The following is a 23,549-nucleotide window of genomic DNA, read 5'->3' on the forward strand; positions in this document are numbered from 1 at the left end:
TACCCCAAAGCCAGAGAGAGCCAGAATGGCACCAGCTGCTCCAGATGTGCCTGCCCCCATCCTGCCCACGTTGGGAACAGGGCTGGGACCAGGGCATGATACCCCTGACCCAGCTCTGTGTCCTCCCTCCTGGGCGGAGGGAGCTGAAGTCAGACCAAAGGAAGAACTCAGAAATGTCTTGTTTGTTTGTGTTTGTGACCAAGCGGCCCCTCCCAGCACCCAGGTTTACAGCCTTGTTTTCACTTGTATATTTTTCACACTGTAAATTTCTTGTACAAACCCAAAGAAAAAATTAAAAAAAAAAATTTTGTTGTTTTTTTAAAAAAAAGTGTGCTGGATAAACAAGTGCGGGAAGGAACTTGTTTGGTCTCCATCTTCCCCTTTTTCTTCAGGTCTGGCGATGGGACACAGACATTTGACCTCCGAGGTACACCCCTTGCCCTATATTTTAATTCTTTATTTTGAAACAGGGCCTCACTAAGTAGCTGAGGCTGTCCACGAGCTGCGATCCTCCCATCTCAGCCTCCCGAATGCTGGGATTACAAGCGTGCGCCACCACGCCTGGCTTCTATCCCCTTTTTGATAGCTGCTACTCTGAACTCCTATTTAGCTTTTCTGGTGAAGAACAAATTCAGCAGAAAATCTGGAGTCCTAGTAGACCATGCATTAAATTGTTTTAAGGACTAGAAAAACGTTTCTTTTTATGCCTTGCATGGAACGCTGCTTGGGGAGGATGCGCTGACTCCTCGAGCGCTCTCAGGCTCCACCAATCCTAGGCTCCACACTGGGGCCTGGGTCACTCCCTGAGAAGGCATTGAGTATAGGTGACAAACTGCTTGTTATTATTGGACTCCACATTTATCTAGAAAGGGCAGGGCCTTTCTGGGGCGGGGAGTGGAGAGACCCTAGCCTTTACAGTGGTGCTCGGAGTGGACAGGGCTAGACAGAAGGACTTGAAGTCTGGGAGAATCTGAGGTCAGTGGGAAGAGTTTTGAGAAAGGTGGGGGAGTGTGGGTTTAGTCTGGGCGGCCTGGAGTGTTGGGGATCGGGCTGGGAGTCCTCTGGAGGAGCCTGGCCTCAGGAGGAGGGGTCCAGGTCTTCAAGGGAGGCCCAGGGAGACCGGGGGAGGGAACTGGAGTGACATCAAGGGTTGGGTGGGCAGGGGCGTGGGCAGGAGGAAGGCACTGATTGGTGAGGGTTGATGGGTCAGCAAGCAAGGGCAGCAGGCTGGGCCCGGGCACCCTGACCACGAGTTCCATGGGCTCCCGTGCCTTGTTGCGATATGCCCTGCGGATAGTGTCCACAGCTCGCTGGTGGGTCACCTGCTCCAGGCTCTCTCCATCCACGGCCACCAGCTCGAAGCCAGCCTGGGATGGGGTTGGGAGAGTTACGGCCCTCCCTCACTCCCTCCCCGGGTCACCCCACCCTATCTAACCTGAAGGCAGCTCCTCTCACCTCCACCAGCTAGGACACGCCTCCCCCAACTGGGTGCAAGGGATGGACAATGGGACTTTTGTGCCTGAAGCCATTGGGGGCAGGGTGGGGCACTGACAATGGCCCTTTGTCCCTTGGGATGGAGCAGGATGGGCCAACTTCAGGCCCAGGCTAGCACAGGGGATAGACTCTCCCCTAGACCTGCTCATCTGCTCACTTGACCCCTGCGCCCCAAGCCTCCACCCAGGATTGGGTCTGAACATGCCTGGCTGGCTGGTGAGCGTGTAGCACGTGGAGTGAGGGTGAGCAGTGAGTGTTCTGGGGCTTCACCCACCTGCAGAGACCCGCTCAGGAAGGCCGCGCCCCCTGGGAAGATCTTCTCTATCTTCACCATGGGCTGTACCTTGGACTCGATGCCCCCAGAGATGCTGATGCCTAGTGAGGGCCGAGGGCCGAAAGCTGTGTGACCACGCAGCCACCCACACCCCGAGTTCCTAGGAGGAACCTAGGACCCCAGCCCGAAACCCAGTGCCCCAACATCTCCTAAATCCTAGGTTCTTTCTACCACTCCCAATCCTCCGGATTCCAACTCCCCAGATCTAGATCCCTCCACTAAACCCTTCTATTCCCAATTCTTTTCCTAGGCCCAGGACCTAAAAATAGTCCCCCAATCTCCTCCAAATCTAGGGGTGGGCCCTGCCCAGCTAAGGCCCACCGGACTCACCCAAGGACTGCTTCATCTTAGACAGCGTGACTGTCCTCAGCTCTCCGCTGGGGGCCTTCATTGCTGGTCCCTCCGCTGTCCCACCAGCTTCGTTCTCCGACGGCCCTTGCCTGGGCCCAGCCTCGGCCGCCTGCCCATCCAGAGGTCGTGGCAAAGGGGGCCTGGCCTTCCGAGGCTTGTGGTAGCGCCCATTGGCTGCACCAGGGTGAGGGACAGGTGCAGGGGAAGGGGAGCGCCTGCGCCCAGGGGACTTGCCTCGACCCCGGCTGCGACTGCGGCTGCGGCTCTGGGCCCGACCCTGGCTCTGGCTCTGCTGAGGGTCCTCTTGGCTCAGGGGCTCCGTCAATAGCCAGTTAGGCCGAGGTGGCCGGGGAGCCACAGGGGGTGGCTGCGGAGGGGGTGTGCACAGGCTTCGACAAGGGGCGAAGGCATCTACTGGCACGTCTTGCAAAGGGGGGATCCCTTTATGAGGGTGGCAAGGGGCAGAGGCACTCGGGGAGACTTTGAGTCCTCCGAGCCGCTCCCTCAGCTCCCCGTCATCCTCCTCGGAGAAGCCATTCATAGGCAGCAGGTAGAAGCCTCCACGGCTATCTGGGGAAGAGGCAAGGTCAGGTCGCCTGGCCCCGCTCAGCCTCTCAGCCCCGGCCCAGTCCCTGCCCTCGTATGGGGCCCATAGGAACCAAGTCTGGGTTTGTTCAGACAAAATGCAGTGTGAGACAATGCCCTCTGGGACAGGGGGATGATCAGGGTCTATTATAATAGTATTTTAATACTTTCTATTGTAATACGGTTCTACTTTCATGTATACAATATGACTAGCACATGAAACTGATAATTTCTCCAAGATTATTATGTAGAAGGAGCTAGATTTAAAGAGTGAAAGGGTTTATTTATTTATTTTAAGATTTAAAGAAGTTTATTAGAAAGATAGAAATACAGAAAATAGAAATACAGCCCCAGGCCAAAATGGCATGGGGGGGGGGGGACTCAATGAATACACCCAAGAGTGAAAGGGTTTAAAACCAATTGTGAGCAGGGAATGGTGCCACAGGCCTGTAATCCCAGTATTTGGGAGGCTGAGACAGGAGGATTGCAGGTTCAAGGATAGCCTCAGCAAGTAGTGAGACTCTCATCAACCTAGCCAGGCTGTTTCCAAATAATAAATAAATAAACCAGGCTGGGATGTAGCCCAGAGGTAGAATGTCTCTGGGTTCCATCCTTAGTACCACAAAAATAAGTAATAAGTAAGCCGGGCGTGGTAATGCACGCTTGTAATCCCAGCATTCAGGAGGTGGAGACCAGAGGATCGCGGTTTGCAGAGCAGCCTCAGCTACTTAGTGAGGCCCTTTGCAACTCGGTGAGACCCTATTTCAAAATAAAGAATAAAAAAATAAGGCTGGGGGTACAGCTTAGAGGTAGAATGTCTCTGGGTTCCATGCCCAGTACTGAAAAATACATACATACATACATACATACATACATACATACATACATAGTTGGGCATTGTGGCATATGCTTATAATCCCAGTAAGTACTTGGGAGGCTAAGACAGAAGGATCTCAGGTTTGAGGACAGCCTTAGCAAGAAGCAAGACTCTAATCAACCTAGTGAGATCTTGTTTTAAAATAAAACAAAAGAGGGGTGGGAGTGTAGCTTGGAGGTAGAATGCCTCTGAGTTCAATCTCCAGTACCAAAAATAAATACGTAAATAAATAAGCCCAACTGTGAAGTCATGGAGCAGGAGGCGAGCGGTGTGATGGGAATGGTTCCTTTGAGGACCCCATGCAGGGCCAGGGAGGGAAGGCCTGCTCTCCCTCTCCTAATGTCCCCAGGGTTGTGGCCCCTCCCTGGGCTCTGGGACTCTGACTGACCAGGCACAGGGGTGATGAGGTGACGCTTGGGTGGTGTGTCCTGCCGGGCTGGTCTCAGAGCAGCAGGCCGCACTGGTTGGAGAGAACAGGTAAGAGCGCTTCCACTGTGGGATCCCCCGCGGGCTCAGGACCCCGAGGCCCTGCCCCAGCTGCTGACCTGCCCTACTCTTGAGGGCCTCCAAAGCCTCCAGCTCCACGGGCATCACCATGCTGTCGAAGCGGCCCAGGTCCGTGGGGGCCACCACACTCCTGGGAAGGCAAGGGAGGTGAGGTGCTAGGGGAGGAGCTTCGGCCCCCAGGACCCGACTCGGGGGAGGTATAGGGGACCCTCTTCTCCCAGTCAAACCATCCCCACCTGATGTCTCTCAGCAGCAGCAGCTTCTCAGGCTTGTCTAGAATGGCCAGCAGGGGCCTCACCAGGTCCTCCACACCACCCTCATGCACGTACTGCGGAGAGGCACTACCGTCACGGAGCAGCAGGGCCTCCAGGCCCGAGCCAGGGGAAACACCAAGCCCATTCTTCCCTCCAGCTTTGGAAATATTCACTCCACCCCCGGGTCTAAAAATGGCCTTATCTTGGAGACCATATGGAAGCCTGCATTAGTAACAGAGCTCTAATAAATAGCAACCGCAGCTGGGTGTGGTGGCGCGCGCTTGTAATCCCAGTACTTGGGAAGCCGAGACAGAAGGATCACAGGTTTGAGGACTGCTTCAACAAGTAGTGAAACTCTTATTAACCTAGTGAGACCCTGTTCCATAATAAAAATAAAAGCTGGGCATAATCTTAGTACTTGGGAGGCTGAGACAGGAGGATAGCAGATTTGATTTGAGGACGGCCTCAGCAATATATATAGTGAGGCTTTCAGTAACCTAGTGAGACATCATTTCCAAATAAAATAAAATTGGTCTGAGGGGGTAGATTGAAGGTAGAATGCCTCTGGTTTCAATTCCCAGTACCACAAAAAAATAAAAAATTAAAATTAAAATTAAAAAAATAGCTCAGATGTAGAATGCCCCTGGGCAGCAGCAATAGCAGTTTTGGGATGGATTCTTTTACATATGGACTCTCATCATCCTGAGAAATATTAACTATTTCTGTCCTATGAATGAAGAAATGGAGGCTCAGAGAGGCCTTTGCTCAAAGCGACGCTGATAAGGAAGAGTGAGGAGGGACTAGATGTCCGGCTCTTGCCTGCTCCGGTGCAGGAAAAGGATGCGCAGGGAATGGCTTTCCCCTGCCCCCACCCCCCAGGCAGGAGGAAGGAACGGCAGCCAGACACTAAGCTGTGGGCCTGGCAGCCTCAGCCCTTTCTTCAGGGGACCTGGAAGCGGGGGTGACTCCACAAAAGCTCCTCCAGTCACTCCCCTTCTGCCTGGCACTGCCTGGATGCCACAGCCCGGATGCCACGCCCAGCACTCTAGAGAGCGGACCACGGCGAGCCACCCTGCTTGGACAGCATACTGCCCCCTGGTGGCAAGAGAGATTGACTGGGGACGGGCACACAGAGAACATCTATGGGCACAAAGATAGCGTGTGCTGGGGTGGTCAGAGTGCGTCATTCATAAATATCTCAAAAATAAATAAAATATAAACTGTGTCTAGCCCTAAACCACACACAAAGTTACAGGAACTTCCATGCACACACAACAACACACCCCCTTTTGTCTGGAGAGAGACACATATGGCACAGAGCCAACCACATATATGGACATACTTCACGCCCACAAATGCTACATTCAGCATCCACTAAGTGCCAGGCCCTTGTGGGCAGTGAGGACACAGCCACAAAGACCCTGTCCCAAATCCTCGGGCACAAGGGGCGGAGGAGCCGCATCCCTGGGCAAACTCCACACCGCGGGCCGTGGGGCCGAGCGCGCTCCTGAGGAAGGCGAGGTCATGGATGCCAAGGCCTGTTCTCTGACAGGAGAGGAGCAGGGCCAGCGCGAGAGTCGGCAGGAAATGTGCCAAGTGCAACGTGGTACAACGAGTAAGCCGGGTGTCAGCACTGCCCTGGAGTCCCGAAGAGCCTCCCCATGGGGCTACACGGGTTGTGAGTACTGGGTGACTGGTGCCCCCCACGTCCTGTGTTCATAACCTGTGTAAGCCCAGCTGGTGGCTGTGGGAGGATGCTGCGCCCATCCTGCTGAGGTCAGTGGGGTCTGGGGTGTGAGGGTAAGCAGTGTGTGCTCTATTCTGCCTAAAATAAGGGCTGCCAGGTGGCTTGGGGGTGTAAAGTGACCAGAGGTAGTTTGTAATTCCTGTTCCGGAGGCTATGGCGGGCCTCGGGACAAAGTGGGGGCCTAGAATACAGGGCTTTACAGCCTAGTCTCTCGGGAACCTTTACCAATATTCCAGACCAGGGAAACGTCCCAGAGGATCTGTGAGTAAACAGGTCAGGACTGGACAGTATGCAGAGCCCACAGGTGGTACAGGGACAGTGTAAGGAGGTCCTGGCAGCAGGAGCCCTGAGGTGTGTGTGGGGGACTTCAGCCACAGAACAGGTTCAGGGCCCCACCTAGTGGCCAGAGCACAGAGCTGCAGGTTCACTAGAGGCTGGTACTTGGAGCCCCAGGCTCAGGGCTCAGAGTGTGACACCTACCAAGTTTAGCTCAGAGCCCTGGAGCTGCCCTCAACATGTACCCTTTTCTTTTTTTTCTTTTTGTGATACTGGGGATGGAACCCAGGGGCATTCTACCTCCGAACCACACCCCTCCAGCCCTATTTTATATTCTTCATTTTGAAGCAGGGTCTCACTGAGTTGCAAAGGACTTCCCTTTGTAGCTGAGGCTGTCCTCGAACTGCGATCCTCCAAAATTCTGGGATTACAAGTGTGAGCCACCACGCCTGGCTAACATGTACCCTCTTCTGCAGCTCTGCTGTGACTCAGATCTTGGTAAAAGGATACATGAATGCCCACATCTTAGGCTCCAGGTGACATCCTAGCCAGACATACGTGCTCATACACAGATAAAATCACACAGTCCTGCTGACACAAGCCAGGCACTCCAGACAAGCTGCACACATCACACTGATACGTAGCCAGCACCACCCTGGGCGAGGTGAGGGAAGAGGAGCCCACACATGGATTTCTGAAACCCTGCATTTGCATGTGCTGTGCAAAACTCCCAGGATGCCTGGGCTTTCTGACACAGAGGGATAGGAGAGGCCTTCCAGTCTCCTAGAGTGTGAACCGCACCCACCACCTCTGCAAATCCAGGCTCCAGGGACTCCTCCAAAGCTGACTGCCATCCCACCCTAGGGCCCTTGGGTGTTATATGAAGTGGAAAGGAGCAGAGAGTAAGGGTATAGGAATTTTCAGGGTTCAGTTGTGTGCAGGTGGGGTGAGATTACTATCCTAGGTAACACAAAAAAGGGGCCTGGCGTGAGCTGGAGCTGCCAGCTGTCCCAGGAACAGGAGGAGCCATGGGGGATGAGGCCAGGGGCTTAGCGAGGGCTCAGGTGGGTGTCTGCAGGGACCACCTCCTCTCCTCAGGGAGGCCGTCCCAGACCACACCCCCTAATGGGCACCTCCTTGGCTATCTTTCACGCTCTCCCTTTGCTGAACTTCTAGCAATTCATCATGATGGATATTTAGTTCTAATTATCGTCTATCTCCTTCTCCTGTGAACTTGGTATGTGTTCGTGTGAGATAGAGATAACTTTTTTCTAATTTTTTTTATGTCTCCTAGCATCAAACCCAGATATGGGTTAGTGGACAGAGGCCTGAATGGAGGAGGGGCTGGGCTGCTGAGTGGGCCTGGCAGGCCTGAGGCTTACCCGGGAGCAGTGGCGGGTGACCGCCAGCACCTCGTCGTCAGTCAGTAGCCGCCGGGCCAGGTCCTGGATAAGGGGCCGGCGGCTCTCCCAGGTTTGCACCCGCTCATCCACATTGTGCTGCTGGCCAGAGGGGCTCTCGCACCTGGCAGAGAGCAGGGCCTGGCCCCTCTCCCGGTCTGCAGGGCAGGAACGAAAGGGTGTAATGCAGGAGCTGTTGGGGGCGGGATGGGGTCAGGCTCCCAGAGGGGCCAGCCAAGAGCCCCAGGTCCCCAGGACAAGATTCCCCACCTAGCCCATATGCTCCCCGCGTGGCCTTCCACAGCAGCCTGTCCACCCTTTAGTCCCCAACGCCAACCCCTCCACTAATCTGTTTCTTACTGGAGGCTTAGCCAGGTGATCTCTGTGTCCCCTAAAAATACACTGTCGTATTAGTCTGTTCCCCATTGGAAGCGCTACTGCAGGCTCTCTCACTGCCCCCAAACCTGTCTTTGGGAGTCCTAACACCAGCCCTCAAAATGTACCCCCTTATCCGTTTGTAGCCCTATCTTTCCTAGTAAGCTTTGTCCAATTCTCTGAGCTGCCCCAATATGCACCGCTCTGCCTGATCCCTCATGCTTGGCCCCAAATGAGTTTAGTCCAAACCATGATGACCCCAGCATGCGCCCCATGTGCCGCCCAACTGCTGACCAGGCCTTGGGAAAGAGATGCTGGAATTACCCCGTCTCAGTCTCCAGGTGACAAACTTCTGCACAGGCCCAGTGCCCCCTGCTGTGGAGAAGGCAGAGGCTCAGCTGCAGGCGCTGGGGCCCTGGCCTGAAGACAGGGGTGGGAAGGCTCAGGGCTGGCTGGGATGGAGCACTTGGGCTGAGGGAGGCAGGCCAGGGAGAGGCCTGGCCCTGGGGGCTTGCAGGCCAGGCTCAGCAGGGACTGGATTATGGGCAACAGGGGAAGGGTTGGGTCATTCACCTGGAAGCAAATGTATGAAAGAAAGAGCCTGAGGACACATCCTGAGGTACCTACCTTCAAGGGACAGAGAAGAACAGAGGAGCCTGGGAAGGAGAGAGAGGAATGGCGAGAGAGGCCAGCTGAGGGCCAGGAGAGAGCAGGGCTCTGGCAGCTGTGGGGACAGAGAGGGCTGGCGGAGGGGGCTGGCCCTAATTTGGAGGGTTGTCTTTCCCATAGGACTGTCACCTTGAGGAGGCAGAGCATCCCACCTCAGGGTGGGACAGCATCCAGTTCCTTGTCCTCTGGTTGTTTTCACCTGCCCAGCATCTATTCTCCTTTCTGGAAACAGCACCTACCCCAATCTCAGGCTACCCACTGCGGGCGAGCACGTGACCCCTGGGTATCTCCCCATCACAGAGCTTTGCTCAGTGTGGCAGGAGCAACCATGGGTAGCTCCCTAGCCTGCAGCCGAAGCTATCTCAGAAGCTCCCTCTCCCTGGGAGTTGCTAAACAATAGCGACCATCTTACCTCTGTGACCACAAAGCCCGCATGATAACAAAGCCAACCCACGGGAGAGTAGAACCAAAAGGCAGAGGGGGCCACATGTCTGATGAAATCGCTCAGAGCTCTAGACCAGCGTAAGTCAGTAGCTGAGTCAGGAGGTGCTTTTCAAAGCTAGTTTGAGTTTCTGTCACCTGTGACTCTCAATCCTAACTCGTCCATCCTTGGTCCAGTCTCAGCCGCTCCGGGGAGAAGAGGCCTCATGTGAAGTTCCTTGGAACCCCCACAAGAGTACACCTGGGGCCCTCATCTGCAAATGGCCTTGCTCAAGGGTGACTGGGGCCTGTGGAGCTCTGGCCAGGGGAGCTAAAGCCAGCCGCCCTAGCACCACTAGAGCTGAGCCCTGCTGTTCCCTTGCTCTGCGGTGACTATCCCCCTTCCACACAATGGGAGGTGGCGCAGGTGACAATAACCGCCTTTTCTGGGCCCCTTCTGTGCCAGGCAGTGCACCAAGTGACTTGCAGCCTGTAACTCACTTATTTCCCACGATGCCTAAAGAAACAGGCAGTGTTCCTCCCCTTTCCCCTATGAGGGAACTGAGGGTCCCGGGATTGCGCTGCAGGATTCCAACCCAGAGCTGCGGAAGGCCCGGCTGGCCCGCTCGCCTACCCTCCTTGGGTCCACCGGGCACCTACCTCTCTCCAGGTCCAGGCGAGGGCGGGCTCTGGCTGGGCTCCTGGCGTCCAGTGTCCAGGCCTCTCTGCGCCCGTCCCCGGCTGGCCGGCCCTGCCGCCCGCCCTTGAAGAACAGGTTCATCAGAGTCTTGGAGCGCTGCAGGGCCCCCTTCTCCCCAGGGGACCCCGACTTCTCCTTCTTCCGCTGCTTCTTCTCCTCTGCAGACACGAGGGAGTACCCGGGGGGGCTGGAGGGTGGGCAGAAGGGAAGGACGAGGGGGCAGGGGTGGGGGGAGCAGAGAGAAGGGAGGTGGGGCAGACAGGATCTGCAGCCGTGTGGGGTGGGACGGGGGCGACGGGGATTCCTCCTCCAGCTTCCCACGCCTACACACACACACAGCTGCAGCTATGTAAGGAGTGTGTGCGTGTGCATGTGCGTGCGTGTGTGCGTGTGTGTGTGTGTGTACAGGCCTGGGGACTCCAGACTGGAGGGTCTGGGGTTAGGCTGGTTTGGCCCAGGGCTGATCAGAGCTGGGGCTGGGGCTGGGGCTGGGGCTGAGGGTGGGTTTGGGGCCCAGGCCTGGTTTAAGATGGAATCCAGAGCAGGGTCTGAGTATATTTGGGGTGTGGGCCTGGGTCAAGGCCCTAGGTAAAGGAAAGTTTAGGGCCAAGAGTGTGAGGTAGGTTTCGGATCAGGAGAAAGAAGTCGTGACCCATCCCCCCACGTACCCCAGAGGGTCAGGTGGCTCTGGGAGCGGGTGATGGGGGGCCGGGGTCGACTGAGGGCCAGCAGGAGAGCCGTTTTGGGGGACTCCGAGAGGGCAGAGTCAAGGCGGCGGGTGGGAGGGGGCCCGTCAGCGCGGATGGCCGTGTCCCTGAGGATGACCGTGGGACGCACGCTGCACCAGGTCTCCATGCGGCCCCCCACATCGGGCTCGGTCTGTATGGCTGTGTCGGCGCGACCCCAGCCTGGACCATGGCCCGGCTCCTCAGGCCCAAGGCACACATCCATGGCGGAGGGCAGGGAGCCCGAGCTGTAGGGGGCGCTGGAGGCATAGGAGGAGACGCTGGAGCTGCTCTCGGAGGCCTGAGACTGCTGCTGCAGCACCCCGTTGCTCACTGCGGGGAGAGGGAGAACAGGGCACCTGGGCGTCTGGGTGGCCGGCCCCTGCACCCTGTGAGCTCGCAGACAACAGCAGGCAGCAGCTGAGGCTAGAGCCACCGGCTGCTCCGCCACCGTGAGAGGCCTCTGTCCACCCACGCCCTGAGCCTGGGGCTCTGGGAGAACAAGCCCTCAGAGGCGGGCGCAGAAGCAGCTCTGGCCAGCGCCAAGGACCCAGGGGATCTCGGGCTCTTCTTCAGAGATCCCAGCCCCACCCTTGGGCCTCAACCCTTTCCCCAACCCTAGGGTCCTGAGTCACTTACGTCGGTCCAGCCAACAGTACTCCGAAACCATCTCTTTGTAGGCAGGGTACCGGCCCATCTCCTGGGGAGGGCATGGTGGGCAAGAGAGGAACAGTGGGGGGCCAGCTGCTCACTGTTTCCCTCCTCTGAATCCATCGTACTCTTACCACGTGAGCTTCTTTCTCTCTCTCTCTCTCTCTCTCTCTCTCTCTCTCTCTCTCTCTCTTCCTTTTTCTTCTCTTTCATGTGGCACTGGGGATTGAACCTGGGGGCATTCTACCACTCACTAAGCAACACCCCCAGCCTTTTCTATTTTTTTCTTTTTGACAGGGTCTCACTAAATTACCCAGGCTGGCCTCAAACTTGCTATCCTCCTGTCTCAGCCTCTTAAGTACTGGGACCACAGGCTCGCACCACTACACCTGGCTGGGCTACTGTATTAGTCAAAACACCAAGTTCTTTTGCACCAAGAGCTTGCACTTGCTCTTCCTCCTGCCTGGTTTTCTCTTCCTTCAGCTCATCATGTGGCTAGTTCAGTCTTCCTCTTTATTATTTTTTATTTTTCTTAATTTTTTTTTTTTTGCAGTACCGGGGATGGAACCCAGGGGCATTCTACCTCTGAGCTACACCCCAGACCCTATCTTTGTATTCTTTATTTTGAAACAGGGTCTCACCGAGTTGCAAAGGGCCTCACTAAGTAGCTGAGGAACCGCAATCCTCCTGTCTCAGCCTCCAAATGCTGGGATTACAAGCGTGCGCCACCACGCCCACCTCAGGCTTCCTCTCTAAATACCACTTCCACAGAGAAGCCCGTCCTGATGTCCCCTGCCTATCGGGATCTTCCTAAATTGTTCTATCCCACCTCTCTATTAACTTTCAGATAGCATTTGTCACAGTCTACAAGTATCTTATTTGTCTGTATCCCCCAGAATCAGAGGCCTTGTTCTTAGCATAGCAACCATCACATACTAGATGCTCAAAATAATAATTTCTTCTTTCTTTCTGAAGTGCTGGGGATGGAACTCAGGGTCTGGAGAATGGTAGGCAAGTGCTCTACCACTTGCTACAAAAATAATCCTCAAAATGTTGTTGAATGACCGCATAAGGGGCAGCGTGGCGTGAGGTGGCGTGTCTGGGATAATGTGAGAGGGAGAAAAGAGAGAGATGGGTGTGGGAGGGGTGGGCAGTAGAGGTGGGGTGGAAACGGCAGAGGAGCCGCTGCAGGCGCTTGGTGAAGGAGCGCGGCGGGGCAGCGGCCGCGGGTTGGCACTAGGAGACAGGGAGGCATCGCCTGCAGGAGCCAGGGTGAGGGGGACCTGATCCCCAGCAAGCGTGAGAGCTGCATGAATAATGAATCCGGCTGCCTCCCCTGAAATCCAATCTCTGGCCCCAGCCCAGCCCTCCTTGCCCTGTGGCCTGAGGGTGCTCACCACCCAGGTCCTTGCCTGACCACATCTAGGAGTCCATTTGCTCCCAGGACCCCAGGACAACACTTCATAGAAGGGCGCTGCTCTCGCAACCTGGGAGCAGGACTAGTGCCAGACCAGGCTACTGACCAGCCGCACAGCAACCTGCTGCGTGAGCCGCGCACCGCTCAGAACCTCAGTTTCATCTTTTGCTAAATGGGAGCAGAACGGTGCCTGCTCCCTTCTGTGTGGCTGTGGAAATGTCCCAAATGGCAGAGCACAGTTAGAACTCAGGTGTTCTGGGAAGTCCTCCCTCCAGGCTGGCCTCTCGCTGACTCCCATGTCCTGCTCACCTTGATGGTCAACATGATGTGTGTTTGGCCCTTCAGCACCTCCACGGCCTGGCTGTGGCTGATGTCGTCAAACCTGACCCCGTTGGCCGCCAGGACCTGGTCCCCCACCTTGATGCCATTCTCCTCGGCCAGTCCACCGTGATCTACCCTGGGGTCAGATGGGCATTAATTGATAAGACCCTGGCCTGCCGTCCTCACCCCAGTCCATACGCCCTTCCCTGGGGCTTGGGGATGCCCCCGCCACTCTCCTTGGCCCCCTTCTGGTGACCACCGCCCTCCACCTTGGGCTCCACCACTGGCCTGGGCCCTCACTGGACGTGAGGCTGGCCAGGCCCCATCCCCGGCCCCACTCCCAGCCCAACCTCCAGGCGCCCCATTCCCTCCAGCCAGCCCTCACTTGGACACATAGATGCCCAGGCCAAACTCCTTGCCCCCTCGGATGTTGAAGCCCAGGCAGAAGTCGTCGGAGGTCGTGTACAGGTGGACGATGCGCCGCACGCCATCCTCAGAGCTGCGAATGGACGGTGTCGAACCGCACTTCTCCACCACCAGCCGCCGGTTCACCACATCCACCCTGAGCAGCAGCAAGGCCTCGGTCAGGGTCCCCAGTCCCCACCACCCACCCCGCCTCCCAGCAGCCCTCATGACTGCATGGGCAAGTGGGTTCCTTTGGGGAAATCTTCAGTGGGACACAGGTTTCATCAATCTAATCTAATCACCTCTTTTTTTTTTTTTTTTGTACTGGGGATTGAATTCAGGGGCATTCTACATCTGAGCTATACATCCAGCCCTTTTTATGTTTTGTTTCCAAACAGGGTCTCACTAGGTTGCCTCAGACCTGTGATCCTCCTGTCTCAGCCTCCCAAGTACTGGGATTACAGCTACGTACCACCATGCCTGGCTAGTTTTTATTTTGAAACGGGATCTTGCTAAATTGCTGAGGGTCTCACTAAATTACTGAGGCTGGCCTCAAGACTGCAATCTTCCTGTTTCAGCCTCTCAAGTACTGAGATGTTGTTGTTGTTGTTGTTGTTGTTGTTGTTGTTGTTGTTGTTGTTGTTTTTAGTGGGGATGGAACCCAGGGGCATTCTACACCCGCCAGCCTGATTTTTTAATTTTTTTTTTGAAACAGGGTCTCACAGAGTTGCAGAGGGCCTCACTAAGTAGCTGAGGCTGTCCGCTAACCGCGATCCTTCGGTCTCCCTCCTGAATGCTGGGATTACAAGGGTGCACCACCATGCCCGGCTTAAGTACTGAGATTTTATCCAGCTTAATCACCTCTTTATGTGTGTGAGGGGGGAGGAGTATTGAGAATTGAACCTAGGAGCATTCTGACTCTGAGCTACATCCTCAGCCCTGCTTTATTTTTTATTTTGAAACAGTCTTACTTACTAAGTTGCAGAAAGCCTCACTAAATTGCTGAGGCTGGGCTTGAACCTGTGACATTGCTGTGTCAGCCTCCCAAGTACTGGGATTACACACATGGACCACCATGCCCACCATGCCAGGCCTCTTTTCTCTCTCCCTTCCTCCCTCCCTCCTTTCTTTCCTCCCTCTCTCCCTCTCTTCCTGTGCTTGGAATCTGAACCCAGAGTCTCCAGCCTAACTAAGCAAGCTCTCTACCACTGAGCTATACCCCAGCCCTGGGCCCATTTCTGGCCCTAGTGGGCCCTTGCTTAGCTGTCACAGCCTAGCAATGGGCTGGGCTGGCATTAAAAAGCAGAGCTGTTGGGGAGACTGGCCTTTCTGCATTTTGTTTCATCAGGATCCCAGTGTTTCTGGCACCCCAGGGGGAGGGAGACCAGAAGCCCATGGATGGTGGGGGGCTGGGGCAAGGCCAGGGTGGAGGGACAGATGCTGCTCACCACGTGGTCTTCTCCTTGGAGAATTTGATGCCCGGCACACGGCCCATGCGCCGCACCATCATGTGCAGGCGGCTGCTGCCCGTCAGTACCTTCACGGCGCTGCCCATGGTGGTACTTTCCAGGCTCAGCCCGTTCACCTCCGTAATCTTGTCCCCCACGCACAGGCCTGCGCGCTCTGCACCAGGGAGGGGAAGAGCTGACCTCCCCACCGGACAGAGCTCCTGAAAGGGTCAACGGAACTTCCTCCCTCACACTGAGGATTCCCCACAGACTAGGATCTGTCCCTTAAGCCATTCTGCCCAGGCTGGGCCTCATTTCCCCCCAAATCCAGCTTTCTAGAACTGTGGACTTTTCCCCCATCTCTGACCACAGCCATCCACCAAGTGGGGTTCAGCCAGAGTCCGGCCCTTGGGGCTCTGCTCACCTGCGCTGCTCCCCTCCTCCACCTTGCTGACGAAGATGCCCAGGCCGTGCTCCGAGCCCCCGCGCACGCTGAACCCCAGCCTCCCTGTGGGGCTCTTCTCCACACGGACTGCATGGATGATGTCGCTCTCATCACTGTTGGCTGTGGGATGGGGACAGAGGTGTGACCCCACGTTCATTCTGGACAGAGGACCCAAGTTCCCCAACGTGGGGCCTGCAAAGCTGGATTGCTGGGCACAGCCACAAGGATACCTAGAGTCCTAACTTCCGAGTCCCGTCTGGGTGGTTCTGACTATGGGCCCTGGCGTGGAAGCAGAGAGCAGTAGCCCGGGACTCTGCTCCTTTGCTGTGTATGTGTGGCTGTGCACGGATATGATGATTACTGAGCTTCTCGGGCCCACATTCCTAAAAATCCTTCCAGTCGGAGGGCCAGATGGATGGAAAAGAAGGGTGAAATTCCATCCTGTGGGGCACTGTTACGAGAGCCTGGGGCTCTGTAGCTTATAGCAGAAATTAGTATATTTGCTCTAACTTCAAATAGCTGGAGAGCTAGCCTGTGGAAGGCATTATATATTTTTGCCTGTGTAACCCAGATGGCAGAACCAAGTCCACACAGAAGAGTTAGATGGAAGCAGATTTTGTATGGAGAAACATCCAGCTGTCAGGCATGGGATGTGTTTTCTGGGACAGACAATGAGAGTCCCATCTTTGGAGGCATGCAAGTTGAGGCCTGGTAAATCCCTGATTGAGATGTTACGGAAGGAGTGAATTGTCTTCCATCTCTTAGACCCTACGGTTCTGGGGGTAAGGCTGTGGGAGAGAAACCCCAAACACCACTGAGCTCAGTGTGGCCAGAGCCCAGAGACCCTCTCTACCAGTGCTGGGGGGAAAGTCGGGGCGGAGGGATTTGGGGCTGGAAATGTCCAGGAAGGCCTCTTGGAAGACAGAGATGGGTGGAGAGTCTGAGGGGCTGGCCTTGGGGCTGGCCTGAGAGGCCTTCTGGGTAGAGGGAAATCAGAAGACAGGAGGAAAAGTAGGGTCCCAGGAGAAGATTTCTTCTCAGGCAAGGCTTACCCTAGAGGTATTTGAGAGAGAGAAAAATCACACACACACACACACACACACACACACACACACACACACACTTTAATTTGATCTAACAGAAATCAGGTTACAGTGCACTGCCAGCTCAGACAGAAATCCCCAAGGGCAGCCTGGGCAGGTCGGTGCAGGGCAGAGACTTGGGCATCTGGGGTTTCCCCGCCGAGTCATCTCGAGACCTTTCAGCCTCAGCAAAGGGCCTCTTGCTCCCAGCCCCTGCCCTCTTCTCCTCAGTCCCTCCCTGGGTCCCCTAGGCCCTGAGCCAAAGGGATATCAAATCTGATGTTTGAGCCTCCACAGCCTGAGTCCTGGCCACTGAGCCTCCCTTCTGGGCCTTTGCAGCAGCCTCCTGCCTGCCCAGGTCTGCTCTTACCCTTCTCCATCTTCAACATGGTAGCTAGGGTCTGTGTTTGTAGTAGAGGGTGCCTCCCCACCCCTCAGCTCTGCCTGCCCTTGCCTGCTTCTAGAGGAGCTCCAGGCTCTTCCGGGGCCCTGTGAGGCCCTCAGAATCCTTCCTGTTCCTCAGAGACCTCATAGAGACCAGTCCTTGCATGTCCCCTCTGCCTGCAATATTCTGGCCCTGACCCCTTTTTTAAATTTTTATATTGAGAGAATCTCACTAGGTTGATGAGAATTTCACTATCACTATTGCTGAGGCTGTCCTCCAATCTGTGATCTTCCTGTTTTTGCCTCCCAAGTACTGGATTACAAGTGTGAGAAATGATACCTGACTTTTTTTTTTACAGTGCTGGGGATTGAACCCAGGGTCGTTGTACCTCCTAGCTAATTCTCAGCCCTATTTTTTATTCTTTATCTTATTAAGTTGTGGAGGGCCTCATTAGTAGCTGAGGCTGGCCATGAACCCGGATCCTCTTGTCTCAGCCTCCCAAGTACTGGGATTATAAGCATGTGCCACCATGCCCAGCCTGCTTGGCTTTTTTTCTTTTGGTGGTTCTGGGGCTGGAACCCAGGGGATTTCCACCTCCAGGCTATACTCCCAGACCTATTTTATATTTTATTTTGAAACAGGGTCTCACTAAGTTGCTGGGAGCCTCACTAAGTAGCTGAGGCTGGCTTCAAACCTGTGCGATCCTCCTGTCTCAGCCTTCCAAGCGCTGGGATTACAAGGGTACGCCACCACTCCTGGCTCTTTTTTTTTTTTTTTAACTGATGTTGAACCCAGGGCAGCTATGCCCTAGCTCCCTTTATTATTTATTTATTTTTTATTTTTGTGGTACTGGGGTTCCTGGAAGCCCTTCTACCTCTGGGATACACTCCCACGGGCTACACTCCCAGACCTATTTTATACATTTTTATGTGGAAACAGGGTCTCTTAAGCCAGCGCGGCTGGCTTCGAACCTGCGCGATCCTCCTGTCTCCACCTCCCAAGCGCAGGGTTTACAAGCGTGTGCCACCACGCTCGGTACCCCCCTTTATTTTTATTTTTATTTATTTTTTTGAGGTACTAGGGATGGATCCCAAGAGCATTTTACCTATGAGATACACCCCTAGCCTGATATTTTGGCTGGCCACCAACCTGTGATCCTCCTGTCTCAGCCCCCCAAGTACTGGGATTACAAACATGCACCATCATGTCTGGCTAGCCCCTTTTATTTTTAAAACTTGAAACAGGGTCTTGATAAGTTGCTGAGGGTCCTGCCAAGTTGCTGAGGCTTCCTGCCCGAACTTTGCAAGGCTGGCTCCTTTCCTCACTCCCTTCCCGGCTGAGGGACCACTTTCTCCAATCAGCCTTCCCTGACTAGCCTCACTCTCCTTAGAGTTAGTCCCCATTATAGAGTTTCCAGGATGTGGCGCTGAATCAGCAGAGTCAAAAGCACCTGTAAACTTGTTTAAAAAAATGAATCCTGGCCTTTACCATGGACCCATGGAACCAGAGGCTCAGGGTAAGGCCCAGGGGTGTGTGTGTGTGTGTGTGTGTGTGTGTGTGTGTGTATGTATTTTGCTGGGATTGAAGCCAGGGCCTTGTGTATGCCAGGCTAGCACTCTATCACTCACAGCTACATCTCCAGCCCCTTTTATTATTATTATTATTATTATTATTATTATTATTACTATTATTTATTATTATTTTGTGATACTGGGGATGGAACCCAGGGGCATTCTACCTCCGAGCTACACTCCCAGCCCTATTTTTATTCTTTATTTTGAAACAGGGTCTCGCTGAGTTGCAAAGGGCCTCACTAAGTAGCTGAGGCTATCTGTGAACCGCGATCCCCTGTCTCAGCCTCCCGAATGCTGGGATTACAAGCATGTGCCACCACGCCCACCTCCCTTTTATTGTTTTGAGACAGAGTCTGGATAAGGTGTCCTGGCTGGCCTTGAACTTGCCATCCTTCTGCCTCAATTGCCCGAGTAGAATCATGCCTGGCATGATTCTAGCTTCCTTCCAAGTTTGAGAAACATTCTGTCTCATCTATCATATCACCTAAAATTTCCTTCAGGATTCTTCCATCCTTTGTCATTATTGTTTATTTGTATATTATTTGTTATCTGTCTCCTTTAACTAGACTATAAACTCAATCGTGGTAGGGATTCTGAAATCCCTAGTATATTGTGTAGTGCTTGGGATTTGATAAGTATTTTTTAAATAAATTAAGGCATAAACACATGAATCAATGAACCAGGAAAGGAGAAAGGGCTGGTTTGGATGAAAACTAACACATTTTCTCTGCGACCAATGGAGTTTAAGTTGCTGGCGGGACCTCTTAGGTTTGCCCTTCTCAGGAGATAAGTCGATAGGTCCCCAGGTTCTCCCCCATCAGCTATGTTAGCTTCCTGGAGGGGTCTAGATAAGATCATGGGGCAGGAGTCCCGGCTGCGGTGGGCGATGTCTGTGCCCAGGCAGAGGGGAGGAGTCTGGGCTCAGAGGCTCCCAGCCCATCAGGGCGGGGCTGGTGGTCAGAATGATGCCCCAGTCCCTTGCTTGTAGATGCTGCTCCCTCGCTGCAGGGTCTCACTTGGTGAGGCACGAGGAGGATGCAGGCATGAAACGTCTGGGAGAGAATCTTTTCAGGGACAATATAGACAGCACTTGGATCATAGGTGGACATGGTGTGTGTGTGTGTGTGTGTGTGTGTGTGTGTGTACAGCACAGTTCTTTTAAGAGAGTAGAACCAACAAGGGCACACGACAGCACCCCCCACACGTCTCCTAGCCCCTTTAGCGACTTCTGAACAGAACGACAGTGGTGACCCTCGGCAGTGCCCTGCTGCTCAGTGGTGGCTGACAGGGATGCTGGACCACTGGTGGAGGGGAGCTTGCTCCCTGGGCAACACCCGCTACCCCTGCCCCAGCCGCCTGGGAAGGGGCCAGAGATGTCCTGCTGGGCCAGAGGGGAGGAGCAGGGCCTGGAAAGTCCAGTCGGGGAAGCAGCCAGGGGAACCCTGCTGGCTAAGAAAGAGGAGAGGAGCGAGAGATATTATCTGGTGCTGCCCACAGAGGGCCCTACTCCCCACCTGGCACCCAGGGCTCTGTCTTGCGCACTAGCCCTTTGTCGCCTCACATCTGTCACTGCAGCCAGGCGGTCTCCCCAGCGCCCGCCTCACCACGCTCTGTGCTTTCTACCGTGCCTTTGTGGGGGACAGCTGCACCTCACCAGCTGCTCTTGTTGCTCTAAGGCTTGCCACACTGTATGTTTCTGGAAGGTGAAGATCGAGCCTCATCTCTCTAGGTTTCCTGCAGGATGTGAGCAGGGCAGGTACAGAACTGGTGTGCAGTGATGCAGGTCAGGCAACTACACAGCGTAGGCCCTCCCTTCTTCAGGACCCAGCCCTAGGGCTCCCTCCCTGGTGCTCGACCCTCCGGTTCTCCCCTTCTTCTAATATTTGCAGCTCTACCTTCAGGTCCTTTCTTCTGCCCCTGAAGCCTGGGCTCTGACTCCGCACAGCTAGGCACAGAGCTGGTCACACAATTGGCTGGCTGCTGGAAGATGCGCTTCTCCACCCTGCTCCGAGTCCATGGTAGGGGGAGGCCAGTTCAGTGCCCGGCCTCACTCAGGAGCTAACATAACACACACGTGCCTTTTCCTGCCTCCCTGGTCCTATCTCCCAACTTTGACCCTTCTACAATCCTGGAGCCCTAAATTACTGTCTTGGAAGCAAGCGTCAGTGAGGAAGAGCAAATGGGTTCTCCGGGGCTCCCCTTCCCTAAGACACCCATATAAAATGGTGTTGGTGGTATACTGGTGAGCACAATTGCCTTCCTAAGACGCCCATCTCTTGAGCTCCCCTGCCCAACCCCACCTGTGACTTAGTTCCTGCTATTCCCTGCCCCCAGCCTCCCTATCCCAAGCCAGTGCTGGGCCCCTACCCACCTTCGATGGGGGAGTTGATGAGGATGACACGGCCCATGGGGGACGAGGCTCGGATTCCGCGGGGGGGCCCATTCAGCAGCCGCTGCTGCTTCCTCAGCAGGTATCGCGTTGCAGTGGAGCCCACGTCGCTGCCCAGGTGGCCTCGGGAGGAGAGGGAGCTCAGGGAGCCGGAGCTGAGTTCTCCTAGGCCCAGTGGGTCAAAGCCCACTGTGAAACCATGCGCCATGGTGGATGGGCTGAGGCGGTGCCTTACGGGCCCAGAAGGAACCTGCCAGCCCCCCAGAGGCTAGCCCCCAGGGTGCTGAGCTCCATGAACCTTCTGTGTGGGGCCAGAGTCTCAGTGAGGCAGAACCCCTGGCTTGTGCAACCTCTCAGGAGTGTGCCTCCAGACCTGGGCAGGGAGAGTAGGGATTGGGAGAGGGGGTGAATGCTGCCCCTTCTGCCCCAAAATGTCTGCCCCTCCCCTGCTTGAGCATTCTGCCGTCCATATCACAGGGCCCCCACCTCTCCCACCCTGGGCCAGGGATGTGCCGGGTACCATTCCGGACTGTTGGGGCCACTTATACAACAAGGTGAGTGGGCGCGCTCCTTCCCCTTCATTTCTGCTCTCAGCTAAGTCATCCACCCCATCTCCGGCCCTCGGTAGAGTCTGAGTGGAGCTGGCATTTCTGTGGGCCCTGGGGCTTTGAGCGGTGTGGGAAAGAGGAGGGGTCAGGGCGGTTCACTGCGGCACCACCCCTGTGTGTGGGCAGGCACTGGCCTCTACGGCAGGGCTTCAGGACCTGGGACAGCTGCGGGCCCCGGCCCGGGAGATCCCTTGGCCTCAGGCTGCTGCTCCGGGTCCAAAGCCTGACCCTCTCCCACGCTTGGAGAGATCCTCTGGGGAGAGCCCCACAATACCTCGTGCAAAATCAGAGCCGAAGGACCCTAGGGAAGCTCCGGGTCCCAGAACGTAGCCCCTGCCTGCCCCCGGCCAGGCCCTCCGGGTCCCCACCTCTCGGGTTTGGCCCCCTCACCTGCTCGCTTGCGAGGCCGCCGGCTTTGCCAGCCCGCGGGCTCCAGCCGCTGCAGCAGCAGGGACCTGGCCCACGCCGCGGGGATGGGGGGCGGGGGGCGGGGGGAATAGGGCTGGCCTGTGCGGCCCTGGGCTTCCATTGGCTGGTGGGGCCGCCAGTCACTCCTACTCGGCACCTCCCGAGGGTGCCTGGGTCAGCCGCTGGCCACCCGGCCTGGGGCCGCTGGGCTCTGCTCGCTCCAGTCCTGACCCTCACCTGTCACCCGAACTTAGGGCTCAGCTCTCAGCTCGCCCCTTCCACTAGACCCGCGTCTTCTCCAGGCAACGCTAGCTACCCGGGGCTCATGGATTTCCCACTCCTCCGTGTTCACCCCCGAGAACTCCGTGGGGGGACAGCGTGCGTCCACAATGAGCAGGAGCGCAGCTGGTGCCTGAGTGTACAACAGGCGTGCCCTGTGTGGTGACGGGGTGAGTTACGGGCGTGTGTGTGTGGCCGAGGATTACCTTCTTCACCCGCATCTTTCCATGTTAGAAGGTGTCCCTGTGGCCTCCCGTTTCTGGAAAGGTCTCAGGGTAGGGCGGCCGTCCCAGGACAGTAGGGAAGGAAGAATCCTTCTGATGCACTCGCTCAGATGCAGACAGAGGTTGCCTGAGCAACCGAGACTGCGGCTTTGGTCTGTGGTGCAGGGCTAAAGGCTGGGGACATAAGGAGATTGGGGACACAGGGGAGCTAGGGGACACAGAGGGACATAAGGAGATTGGGGACACAGAGGGGGCGCAAGGAGAGGACTGGGAACACAGAAGGGGCCAAGGCACGACAGGAGGGGATGCAGATACCTAGGTGCTGCGAGAGGAGCTTGTGGGTATTGGGGTAGGATCCCGGGGGCCAAGAAGGGACAGGCCGTTTCCATGACAGCCGTCAAGTAAACAAGCAGTAACCCGAGAACCTGCGGGCTCGCGCGCTCAGGACCGCCGCTGCACACCGCCCACCTGCTCCGGGTGCGCTCAGGCTCCTCGCTGCAGGGGCAGGGTGCCTCTAGAGGCCATCCGGGGAACTGCAAGCCAAGGGGAAACGGCGTGGCTCCTCCCCTCCTCTTTGGGCTAGAAGGGAGGGGGCGGGACTGATCCACGAGATATGATTGGTTCTGGGAGGCCGCCTAGGACCTAGTCTGGTGGCTTGGGCTGGGGGCGTCGCCCCAAATGACATTTACCGCCTTCAGCCTCCGCCACACTCTAGGCTGGCTGAGCGAACAAGCCTGGGAGCTCCCGCCCCGCCCTGCTGCTCGGCGTCACGCATGACGTCCCGCGTGATGGCTGGGAGGGCCGCAGCGGCACGGAAAGGAAGGCGGGTCTGAGAGCTGCAGAGGCTGGCAACCCTGGGAAGCGTGAGTGCTCCCTGTCCCGGAGGGATTGGGGATTCAGGAGAGTGGAGGTTGAGGGCTGGAAGTTGTAGAAAGATGCCGGCTTGGAACCGCGATCTCTGTCCTGTGGGATTCAGTATCTTGGCCTCTGTGGAGGTCCCTGGGGCACAAGCCGGGGGAGGAGTGTCCGGGGGAGGCTGTGTGTGGTCGCACATTCACATGTCTGCAGCTGATGAATCTGGGGTGTGTGTAACGGGTCTTTGTGCTGGTGTATGTAGGCAGGGTGTGTCCACCCTGTTTGTATGCCTGGGTGGCGCCTGTCTTTGTGTGTGGGTATGTGAGTGTGAGTGTGAGAGTCGG

The 23,549-nt window shown here is 55.9% G+C and overlaps 1 protein-coding gene across 1 annotated transcript; it reads right to left on the reverse strand.

The window, feature by feature from the left end:
• Positions 1 to 1,016: 1,016 nt before the first annotated feature.
• PDZD7 (PDZ domain containing 7) lies at positions 1,017 to 21,039 on the reverse strand (the record flags this gene model as incomplete). The annotated part of the gene is made up of 16 exons (XM_080694852.1): positions 1,017 to 1,367; positions 1,769 to 1,869; positions 2,159 to 2,749; positions 4,030 to 4,101; positions 4,187 to 4,278; positions 4,385 to 4,476; positions 7,808 to 7,983; positions 8,525 to 8,575; positions 9,950 to 10,147; positions 10,658 to 11,047; positions 11,354 to 11,414; positions 13,092 to 13,239; positions 13,489 to 13,665; positions 14,957 to 15,131; positions 15,381 to 15,521; positions 20,814 to 21,039. 16 exons carry the CDS (start codon positions 21,037 to 21,039, stop codon positions 1,017 to 1,019), a joined length of 3,042 nt encoding a protein of 1,013 aa, XP_080550978.1.
• Between the last annotated feature and the right edge of the window lie 2,510 nt (positions 21,040 to 23,549).

Source organism: Muscardinus avellanarius, assembly GCF_963383645.1.
Source record: "Muscardinus avellanarius genome assembly, chromosome: 4".
Taxonomy (NCBI): Eukaryota; Metazoa; Chordata; class Mammalia; order Rodentia; family Gliridae; genus Muscardinus; species Muscardinus avellanarius.